The sequence below is a fragment of the Lutra lutra genome, chromosome 14 (genome assembly GCF_902655055.1).
Source record: "Lutra lutra chromosome 14, mLutLut1.2, whole genome shotgun sequence".
Lineage (NCBI taxonomy): Eukaryota > Metazoa > Chordata > Mammalia > Carnivora > Mustelidae > Lutra > Lutra lutra.
Genome location: NC_062291.1, coordinates 69,771,414 through 69,782,944, shown reverse-complemented (window position 1 = coordinate 69,782,944; position 11,531 = coordinate 69,771,414). Strand labels below are relative to the sequence as shown.

Below are 11,531 nucleotides of genomic sequence, written 5' to 3'. Positions count from 1 at the left end.
CAGGGGGCAAATACTTGGCAGTTAGAGTTTTCTTTAGCAAGAAAAGGGAGCAAGGCTTTGAATAATCCCGCAGGAGTAACTCTTGGGCCAGGAGCGAGAGAATAGGCAGATCACCGTGTGGGTCAAGACAGAGTTGGGTGCACCAAACTGCATGGGGTGGGACAGGAATATTCACTAACAGGACATACTGGGAAGGCTCAGATTTTTGACCCCCCCCCCCCAAACTGTGACCATTGCTTTCCAGAAGCTTCACGTACATGTACTCCTGCATGCACCCATGTCTGCAGATGTAAGCACAGGCATATATGCACCTGTGCTCAGACAATAAGCCAAGACCTTTCTGTCCTATCTCACATAGCACTAGGAGGAAGGAAGGCAGGGCCAGGGTGATGGCCTCTTTTCCAGGGCGGGAGGTCTGGCTGGTAGGCCCAAGGCCAAGGCAGCCCAGAGACTGGGGACCCCTCTCTTTCCCACCCACACAAATTTTTCAACAGGCTGGTCACTATGCTAAAAGAATGGCTGCCCCTGGATGGGGCTGCCTCTTCCCTGTCGAGAGATTTGGGCTGGGAAGGTGGCCTCTAGGGAGAAGACCGTGCTTCCCAGGGGCCTTGGAAAAAAAGTCAGGGAGAAACCAGAAGGATGAGTCTGCAGAGCGGGGAAGGAATGAGGGAGCCCCACTTTGGCCGCCTGGCTGAGCCCTGGTGTTGGGGTTCTCAGCTTCCAAGTTGTCCATCAGCCACCCGGAGTCTCAGGGTTCCTGTGGCTGGAGAGGGATGTTGGGAGAACTTAGGGGTTCTCCGATGTGAGGATGGAGTGCATCCCGGCTACGAGTTCCCCCTTCTGAGCTGAATGCTGGGAGTGCCTGGCCCTTTGCAGAGCACTGGGCAGCGGGAACCTAACTAAGAAAGGGGAGAGGCCACACGGGAGGAACTCACCATGGAGGTGGGGAACTCGAGCGTCAACACAGGTGGAGCCCAAGTCCAATCTGATCTGCTAATCCCAGCCCAGGGTAGAACCACCAGAGCTGGCTGCACCCCATGAGTTGCCCAAGGTCTGCTCAGAGCCTGTGGGAAAGTCAGCAAGGCTTTATTTAGGCCATGGACTCAGAGGACCTCTGGTAGGTGGGAAGGAGGAGCCCTGAGACGCCTGAGAGGCTATTTTACTCCCAGAGCTCTGGGACCTAGGCCCACACTGAGCTTCTCAGCTTCCTTCTCTGCCCCTGTTCTCCTGTGATTCCTGGCTGCAGGAGTGTGTGTGGGGGTGGGGTGGGGCTGGGAACAGGTCAGGGTTAATTATTAATCACCTGGCTAGCCTAATCAATGCAGACCAAAGTCTTTCTCTTCCAGGGCTGTGAAATCACCACTCACTGGGCTAAAACTAAGCCCCAGTGTTGTGGTTTTGGAATATAGGTGAGGTTCTGTGGGGTGGAGTCTGGATGTCTTTGGTGCAAAATGGTGGTTTATTAAAGCATAGGGACAGGACCTGTGAGCAGAGAGAGCTGCTATTGTGAGGGGTGGCTGATTATATACTATGGGGTTGGGGGAGGCAAGGAAAAGCCAGGTTTGGAAAGAACTTTCATATGCTAAAGAGTACCTAAGAGATCCCAAGAGCCTTGCCATTGTCAAGTTAAGGTAGTTTTTTCCCCCTCAAGCAAGGCATTAACCATGAGATAGCTGGGATCTTCCTGGAAAAGTGTCCCCCGTGTCCCACCCAGGAGTGGGGGTTGGGGGCAGTTGCAGGGTGTCGGCTTTCACTTTGTCTGCAGCCTGCCTTCTGCTCCCTCCTCTCTCTAGGGCTTTCTAGATGCTCCGGGAGAAGGGTGTCCAGAGGCTCCCTGCAGCCCCTGGGTCTTTGGGAGGCACTGATTCTGTGTGGGCGCTGGGGAGGCAGGTGTGGTTTCCGAGATGCAGGGTGAACCAAGGCTATCCACCCAGTGTTGACACAACTGTCATAAAACCACGCTTTGTTCCCAGCTCTGCCTGGGAAGGTCCCCGAGAACTGGGTGGGCCTGGCTAGGTGGGGATGCAGAGTGAGGACAGGTAGGTTTGGCGAGAAGATCCCCCTGGGAACACAGAGGGTTGGAGCTGGCATAGGAAGCCCAGCTCTGTGGCTCTTGCAGAATCCCACTGTTCAAAGGCTGAGCTTTGGGCAGTATAAGCCGGGCTTGTGTCTACAACCGTCAGAGCTGCCTCCCGGTCTGGGTGGGTGGGAGCCCTGGAAGGAAGGATGGACCAATCCCTGGGCTGGTGGGCAGAGGGGAGTACTGACAGGCAAGGGCTCCCTGGCGCCATTCCAAAGACATGCCCTGCTCCGACAGCAAGCGGTGATGGGGCAGAGACTGGGGGCTCAGGCCTGCGTTGCTCCAGCCCGTGCCAGGGATGGGCAAGGAGGCTGCTTTGTCCTTCCACTGAGAGTCTGTGGTAGCTATTCTGTGGTGGGGGTGGGCTCAGAGGCAGCAGGACCCCTTGCCTGCCCTTGTAAATGCAATGGCTAATGTAGAGACAAACCTACAAAGGGATCACAAGGCAGCCTGCCAAGGGCTGTCAAAGAGAGGCTGTTGTGCAGGTTGTGCATGTGTGGGGTGTGGGGGGCTGTGTCCTGAGACACGGTGGGGGAGCAGGAACACCTGCCAGGAGGTCAACGACGGTCAAAAAAGATGGCACAAAGGAGGTAACGGGTCCCTAGGATGTGCAAGGAAGTCCTAGTTTGCAAGTAGAGAGAGGGGGAAAGGGCATTTCCAGCCTGTGGGAAGACCACGTGAAGAATGGAAGAGCTGAGAAGGGCCTGTGTGGGGATAATGAACCAGGGAGCAGGGCCAGACCACGGGGGCCAGCTGTGCGGGGGAGAGTGGCCAGAGAGGAGGCCGGCATTGCCAAGTGCCGGTAGACACCAGGACGGCAGGTGTGGAGGGTTTCCCTCAAGTGCAGCCCCAGCCAGGGGTTGGGGGTGAGAAGAGAACCCCATCTCCAGATAGCCTTGTGGCTTGTAGCACTGGGGCTGTGGAAAGCACTGGGACAGAGGGACCGCCACCTCTGGTGACAGAGAGTGAGCTGTGTCTCCTACCCCTCCCAGGTCTCACGTTGGCTCCAACTACCTCAGGCAAGCACCAGATATGTGTCAAATGTGCCCAGGGGCAGACGGAAGTGGCTGGAGGTTGCCATTTGCCCAAGTCTGAGTGAATTCACCCAGCTCTGCAGGGAATCAAAGTTCAGATTCCCAGCCCCAGGGACCTGCCTCTGAACTGGAAAATTCTCTCCCTTCTTGCCTTGCAGACACAAACAGGAGGTGCCCTCTGTGCCCATCCTCTTCAGGGCTGGTCCTTATCAGACAGGTTTGAGGTGGCCCCAGACTCAGACTGAGGGGGTCAGAGCTTCCCAGTCCAGCTGGGTTTCCTCCTGGCCCTGTCAACCTGTGGGAGAACCCCAAAGAACAAATGTCCACAGGCTGTTTCCCAGAACCCAGACCGACAGGATCCCCATCCCGAGGGCTCCGTCGTCAGGTGGCTGTGCAGGCTGGTCGGTGGCAGGGAGGACAGCAGCCTCCTCCCTGCCTTACGGACTCCGTTCCTGGAAGCTCAGCTAAGTAGCAGAAGTTTGAAACAAAACAAAACAAAACAAACCCAATCCACAAATTCAAGCCAGCCCTCTGGCTGGCTCGTGGGCTAGGCAGGCATGTGCAAAGATTACATCTTTGGACACTGGGAGTGTCACCCTAACATCAAGGACAACTTCACATAGACCCGAAATCATCCACAGCCCTGTTCTCCAGCTACCTAAGAACTTTCTCCAAGCCTCTCAGTGCCTCTGCCCACATCATGGGCGGTCCTACAGGAGAATTCTAGAATACAGAGTTGTGTCAAACAATTTCCCCAGATAAACTGCAACACTTTTTCTCTGCTAATAAAGAGAAAGCCAAGTAATGGACCCTACTTCCTCCTTTTGCCTTGGCTCCCAGGAGGCCCCCAAGTCTCATGCATACCCACCACCACTCCATCTGCCCTCACTGCTCACATCCTTGCCTTCAAGTTGTCTCAGTCCTCACTCAAAACTGGTTTAGGGGTGCCTGGCTGGCTCAGTCGGAAGAGCATCCGACTCTTGATCTCGGGGTCGTGCGTTCGAGCCCCACATTCTGTGTAGAGATTACTAAAAAAAGGAGACAATCTTAAAAAAAAAAAGTTTCTTTTTCTGTTGGTTTACTCTGGTCCCATGTGGCCTGTGTTACAGATCCCCTCAACTCCTTGTTGGAAGGAGGTGGTAGGTAAATAAACAATGAAGTTTCACTCAGGAAGGAGAGGTTGAAAGTGCAAAGTGTGGCCAGCATTCTGGGGCTGTGGGAAATCCCCTTTCGATCACGCCCTTGTACCCCAAATTACCCGAAAATAGAGAACAAGGACGCTTTCCTCCCTCCCTGAAGCAGGGGGAACTGGAGCAGTCCCCACCCCTGGGCTGTGCCAGCACTCACACCCCGAGATCCAGCTCACCTGGCAAACTCTGAAGCCTGGGGACAGGAAGAAACTGCTTCTTCCGTGCCTGGGACCTTCCTGCCTGTTTTTCTGCGCGAGGTGGTTAGGGGCCGGCCTTCAGTGACTTTCTAGGGAGGGCAGGTGTTGAGGAGATCAGTTTCAGGAACTTAGCAGTCCAGGTGTCAGTAATAAGACCGGAGAACTGCTAAACTGGACTCTCTAATCATCCCTCCCCTGCTGTGCCTTGTGGCCCTGGTCTAGAGGCTTTAAGGAGACATAGGAACAGAAGCCCCCCGTCCTGAGACAGCCAGTGGAGAACCGTGGTTAAAAGCATGATTTGAGAGTCACACAGACCCAGGTTTGAATCCCAACTCTACCATTTCCTGGTCTCGACCCGCACCCCCCGCCCAGGCAAACCTCTGTGGGACCCCAAGCTTCATTTGCTCCATCTGTGAAATGGGAGAATAACAGTGACGAGACCAAGAGACAATGTCCCCACAGAGTACACGCTGAGTTTGGCATGCAGACTCCCCAGCAGTCACTGGGGGGGTTATTGGTTTTGGTGGTGGCTCACAGGGTAGGAGGAGTGCACAAGCCTCAGGGTTCTTCACTGGCAGGAACATGGCCCTGGGGGGATGTGCCCTGTTCTGTGGGACTCCTGTCCCCCAAAGGGCCTACTGACTTTGCACAGGTCAGGGCTATCAGCAGATCGCAGGCAGTCTTCTGAATAACCAGTGTTCTCAGCCATTAAGAAGGATAAAGAGACCATTGGAAAATGGACTTTTGCCTGAGCACAGTCAATATGAATCCAACTGAAAAAAATCCTGACATGTGCCCCAAGCCCAGTCTGATGAGCACCCTTGCCACCACCAGCTGCCACCATCTCCATCTGCCACCATCTCCATCTGCCATGGCCGTGAGGGTCCTCCTTCAAGCCTCTTTCCTGCTAGAGTCTCTTCTACCTTGAATGGTCTCCATTCACTCTCACTTGCCCTTCCCCCAGCAAAATAAATGCCCCTTCTATTCCGGGAGCTGCTGGGGAAGTCCCCGGCTGACTTCTAGGGAAGCGTTCATCAAAGTGTGAGCACAGGAGTCCACCTGCCCTGAATCACCCACAGGCTCGCTAAAATGCTTGTGCCTACGTGCAGACCTGCAGAGATAGAATCTCCAGGGAGGGGCCGGGAATCTTTATTTCTAAGTTCCCCAGGTGATTCGGATACACAGAAAACATTAAAAAAACCAACCAAACAAAAAAAGCAAAAACAGTGATTTGTCTTGAGTCTTCACTGAGGATTCAAGTTCAGCTGGGGATAGGCCTGGAAAATTCACGAAGTCACCTAACTGAAACAGCCTGTCCCTGGCAGGACCACCTGGGAGATCTGGATTCATCTTGATCTGACACCAATAAGCTGTATTGCCTTGGACAAGTCACTTCTCCTCTCCTGGACCTCAGTTTTCTCACCTGCAGAAGAAGGGCCAGGACTTGAGGGTCCCTGGGTCCATCCCACTCGGACATGCTTGGAAATCCAGTTGGGACAGGCTCCTTTTAGAGTGGGAAAGAAGAATGGAGGGCTGTTGGGGGTGAGTCCAGATGTCCCATCCCTGCCTTGCTGGACAGTCAACGGTCGCTATTGCTGTTCCGATGGGGACCAAGGTTAGTGTCCAACTGGCCTGGCCTAGTCGGGGACGGTGAGAAGCAGTATCAATGTCCAGGCCATGGCAGAGTGGAACCAGGGGCAGTCTGCCTCCAATCCAGGGGAGGAGGAGTGAGCACAGAGAATGGGTTTAAATGTCAGGGCTCTGGCTTGGTAGACTGGCTCAGAACCAGATTCTAGGGCCTTTAAGAATATCGGAGAGAAAATGGGAACACCCAGGCAAGGGCAGGGGGACTGCAATTCAGGAGGTCCCCTGGCAGGACACCCCCACTGCACAGCTCCGGGGAGTGCCATCGGACAGAATACGAGGTGCACGGTGCCCCCCAGAGCAATGCCACTTGCAGGGACATGTGGGGCCTGGGACACGGTCATGCATCCTGGATCCTGAACTTGGCATGGAGGACGAGCTCCAGGTCCATTCACTACTTTGGCCAGCTGGGGCCCAGCCAGCACTTGCAGGGAAGGATGCTTCTCCACCCCTCCTGGTGGGAACTGGAGGCCTAAGGTCAGCTCCAGGATGGCCACAATAGGCTGAGGGTGCGGCAGGGCAGCAGCAACAGGCTCGACAGGAACTTTCCTCAGCTCTACAATCTGCTCCTGCTAATTACAGGCGGCCCCACTCACTTTGCCCTCTGGGGCCAGACTGCCCAGCCCCTCCCCGTTGACTCAGGAGCCCTGCCAACAGGAGGGAAGGGCCCACCAACGCTTCCAGGCCATTCAAAGGACTGGCCAACTGGGCTCAGGAGACCGGCCTTGTTTTGCTAGAAGAAATGATTGAGAAAGGGCTTAGGATTCTGAAAGAAAATAAGGTTCAGTACCAACAATTATACTAAACCTGAAACAACTCAGAGGTGATGTATGTACACCATGATCCCCGCGAACGCCAGAGGACTTGGGACTCAGGAAGTCACAGGGCTAAGAAGAGCTGGGGCTGGGCATCAACCACCTCACCGCAGATGGAACGTCCAGAAAGGATGCGACCTGAACTGGTGCAGGACAATAGGGTTCTGCCCGGGGCGCGGGGGGAGACTCAGGGCAGCGGGCTGCAGGGTTAGACACTTTTCTATCTGATTCTGCAAAAGGGACAGCAGCTCTCCACTTTCCCCAACTTACCCTTCTGGAGGCTCACCCCTGAGCATCTCTGATTCCCAGGGTTTTAGACAGAAGCTGCTGTGTCTTCTCTGTTCAACCCTTTAGAGACATCCTAGACTCAGAGAGGGGCCAGATCCCAACCTCTGTGCTCAGTGAGCTTCCCTAAGACAAATGCCAAGGGCTCCCTGCATGACAGACAGCCACTCACAAGCTTTCAAATTCTCTTTATTAAAAATCTTTTTTTTTTCCTTTTGTAAAAACAAACACTTGCGGTCAATTATACAGATCAGGAAAAGTGATGACGATTGATAAGACACTCAACAAATTCTAATACCTTAGAAGTTCAAACTTAAATTAACTAGTGTTTTTCTTTTTCTCATAAGCTCAAAAAGCAAACTCTGGTCCAGTTCAAGGACAGTCTAATAGATCACAGCCTCCGACTGTCCAAGGAAGGGATAGTGATGGCTGTGCTCACACCAACATCTAATCTATCAAATTATTTGGGAATACTGCCTGGATATACTTTATTTCGGGTGTTTTATGATGAAAAGAAAATTACCTATGCCCTTTGTTACCTTAACCCAGGGTACAAATGAATCTGTTACTCAAGGTAACAGATGCTCTTACATAAGCTTTTTGGGGAGACACTTTGAAATGGTTGACAAACACTAAGGAAAAGCTTTAAAAAATAAATCAGTATTTTCCTGGTTGTCTGTAATATTGCATTGTGTATGACACATGTAGGAATAAAAAGTGCAAATTACAGAGTGGGTGAAGGACCATGCCAATGGAACTGTATAAAAATAAATAGAAATAAATACAAATATATATACAAATACAGAATTTTAGACGGTTTTTAAAGTGAAGGTTCTGACTGAATGCAGAGAGCCTCTCCTCGATCCCTCCCTGTGGCTCTTGCCAGCTTTCCAGTATGGAGAAGGTCAGTCTATCAGCAGGGGAGCCATTGCATTACTTGGGAATGAGGCTGTTTGAACAGCCATCTCGACTTCCATGGAAACGGTGCTGGGCGGGAGGAAGAGGAGGAGGAGGAGGAGGAGGGATGAGCTGGTGGGTTGACGTTCACTTTGCTGGGAGAAAAGACTGCCAGCCTCTCTGAAAATGCTCATTTCCATCCTCTGGTGGAGGTGGAAGACTCTTCCCGGCAAGGTTCCCAGAGAGCTGGCCCTGGACACCCCCTGAGGGCAAAGAACGACAATGAGGGCCAGAGGTTTTCCCAGAAATGCAGAAGGCCGATCTGCAGAGCAGCAGGTGAAAACCTGTGGAGGCAGCTTGAGCTGAGCCGCCATCTTCAGAGCCGACTGTCTTGGAGACGCCAACCTTTCCGAGGCCCCCAGATGGCGTCATGCCAAGGCCAGGCTTTCCGCTTCCTCCAGCCCCTGATAGCGCGTGCCCAGGCTGCCTGGTTGGCCTCTGGTGCTGGCCTTCTCTGTTCTCTTTCACAGGTTCCCCGCAACTCTCTCCTCACCAGTAACCGTGTGTGCCCCGAGGTTTACACAGGATTCATTTTATGTCCTACATCTCTTCCTTCTCTGTGCTTCAGATTCACTGATAAAATGTCAGTGTTGAACTCAGATAAGTTCTCTATCCTTCGGCCATTAGTGCAGAGGACAAAATGTGCAGTCTACCTACCATAAAAAAAATCTTATCTACTATAAAAAAATGCAAAAAATAATATAAAACAAACAATCCCTTCCTAGTCTATCTGTCATTAGGAGTAGAAACACAGGAACCATCTTCCAAGGGCTGAGCTGGGGAAGTTGTTCAAGCTTGTGGGAGCAGCACAAGGCTCCCCTCTGACCTTCTTGAAGTCTTCCTCGGGGCTGTGATGAAACCTCATTTCCCCCCAGCACCTCTGTCCTAAATGCTCCCCATGAAACCTTGGACTCTTAGTCTGGGGCCTGAAGGCACTAAGTTCCAGTATCAGAAAACCCTGTAGGAAGTAGAGGTCTTTTCTTCGTGACATTTGACCCCCAAAAGTGTGCACACAGGGGTCCTCTGAAATGGCCTTGACCTCCTGCCCTCCTACCAATTCCTGGCAATCCTGCGGCCTTGCTCTTTCCTTGTGTCTTTCTCCACCGAGAGACCATTTTAAAAACCATCCCACCGAGAAGCTGCTGGATCCTGGGACGCAGGCGCCAAGAGCGAGTCAAGGACAGACACCATTTCCCTGGCTCAGTGCTCTTGCACCAGTGCCACACAGGGCTGGGAGGCCAACATCTGACCCAGCCCCATATTGTTCTGGCTGAAGGGAGAAGACATTTTTAACTGAAGTGAATCTATACCAAATGAATTGTCCAGAACAGAACGAAGCTTGGCACCTCCTGAAATCCTGAGGATGGAAAGAAGTTTGGTGGGTGAGGGAGCTCCCTTAACAGAGCTCCCAAAATGAAGAGCTCTTTTCCTCCTCTGTGAGATTCATTACTTTTTGTTAAGGCGTGAATCTGGTGGACTTCTAGAGTAACTGAGAAGATGAAAGAGTTATTAAAATTGGGGGCTTTTCAAAAAAGATGGTCCTGCTGGAGGAACTCCCAGCTTCTACCAGGTGCTGGTCTAGGGTGCCCCCTTTCTAGGCCTGCAGGACCCAACAGTTACCCCAGCTCAGGACGCCAGGCACCGAAAATGCTCCAGACCCCCTGGAGTGGCTCTTGACCCAGAAGTTTCTGTGAGATCTCTTCCTTGGTTGATCGGGCTGGCCTGACCTGTCCTGTCCCATCAAGAATTTGAACACTGTGAAATCCCTGAGAAGTTGGATTTTATGAAAAATAAATGACCCTTGGCACAGAGGTTGGCGGGGGAGGGGGAAGGAGAGAGAAGCAAATTGAAGGAAACAAGGATCAACGGTGGGGAGAGAGAGAGGGTGACCCTCCGTCGCTGGACACATCAGGTGACGGCTTCTCTGGGGAGACACTGCAAGGGCGTTTTGACGAGTCGGCGAGAACAGGCCGAGGCAACATGGCCTGCCTGGTTTTCCTTCCTCTCTGGCTTTGGCTTCTGTCCCTGAGGTCAGGAAGGCCCCACCTCAGAAGGCCCTCCTCTCCCGGCTTCCAGAAGCGTCAAAGCTTCTTCCTCTCGAACTGCGGCACGATTCCGCCCTCCTCAGGCCCAGGGCTGCCGGCCCCCTCTGTCTCCTTCAAGCCCTCCTCGGCCAGCTGCGACAAGTACTTCTGCGGAGGAGAGAGAGGGACAAAGGGAAGAGACAGGGTCAGTGGTGACCTGGCTGGAGAACAAAGGAGAGAGAGGAGAGAAAGGGATGTACTTGGGCCCCTTCTCCCATCATTCTCCCAGTGGGTGAGACTCCCCCACCCAGCCCTCCCCTATCCTTCTGTGGCGCAGGACCATACAAAGGACCTCCTCTCTCTACGTTAGTTTACAAGTAACACAGGGCTCTCGTGGAAAACACAGAAAACACATATCCTAACAACAGGGACCACTTCCAAAGCCCCCTTATGCTGTACAAGCGCTGTTCTGCCTTTCTTATAGAAACTCACTGAATTCTCACAACGATGCCACTTGTTTTCCAGAAGAGCCTCAGCGCCCAGGGGCACATCTGCGTGTGACAGCCAGGGGGACCAGAGGCCAGTCGGACTGGCCGACCTATGGCAGGAGCACAGCACCGTCCTGCGAAGACTGCAAAAGAGGGCCAGCAGCCTCTTGTAACCACCTGCTTCCTGGAGGGTGGCCAGCAGGCTGAGTGCCCGCAGGTCTGTCACTGGGGGCTGCCTCACACCACCCCGGAGCACTGGCTGCTATCAGCACCGGCCCCCGGCCATAGGGCAGGCCGCCCCTGGGATTCTAGATTCTGTGCAGTGAGACACAACTAGGAAAGGCCTGGGGCCCCATGGGTACCTCTGATGGCCCAGGCAGCAGGGGGCAGCGCAGAGAGCACCAGATCAGGAGTCAGTGTGCAAGTGGTCATGAGTGTGGGCTCTGTGGCCAGAGGACCCGGGCTCAAATCCTAGGTTTCAGCAGGCGAGTCACCCAGGATGTCTGACATGTGTGGACGTGGCTACTAACAGGAAATAGCCCCGTAAGGTGGCTGTGAAGTCCAGCGAGGCACCGTATGCACTCAGCACAGCACCTGGTTCAAAATAAACCGTCCGGGACCTTGCCCTGTGTCACGAGTGGCATCGGCCATCTGACTCCGGGAAAGTCACTGGCCTCTCTGCCTCGGACTCCTAATCTGGTAAATGGGAGAAACGGTGCCTTCCTCCCCCCAGGGTGATTTTGAGGGCCAGACGAGGTGATGCCTGTGAGATGCCCTCTCTCTTTAGAAGAAACTGGTTGGCTCTGAGAGCCCGATG

At 53.4% G+C, this 11,531-nt stretch overlaps 1 protein-coding gene across 3 annotated transcripts in view; it reads right to left on the bottom strand.

Moving 5' to 3' along the window:
* Window positions 1-7,418: 7,418 nt before the first annotated feature.
* The window catches only part of RBM20 (RNA binding motif protein 20), a 192,442-nt gene continuing 188,329 nt past the window's right edge, over window positions 7,419-11,531 (bottom strand). For all 3 annotated transcript variants that reach the window (XM_047703581.1, XM_047703584.1, XM_047703585.1), the window contains exon 14: window positions 7,419-10,394. In XM_047703581.1, the coding sequence (XP_047559537.1) occupies window positions 10,284-10,394 (111 nt within the window). In that variant the 3' untranslated portion in view covers window positions 7,419-10,283. The remainder of the gene's footprint in view (window positions 10,395-11,531) is intronic.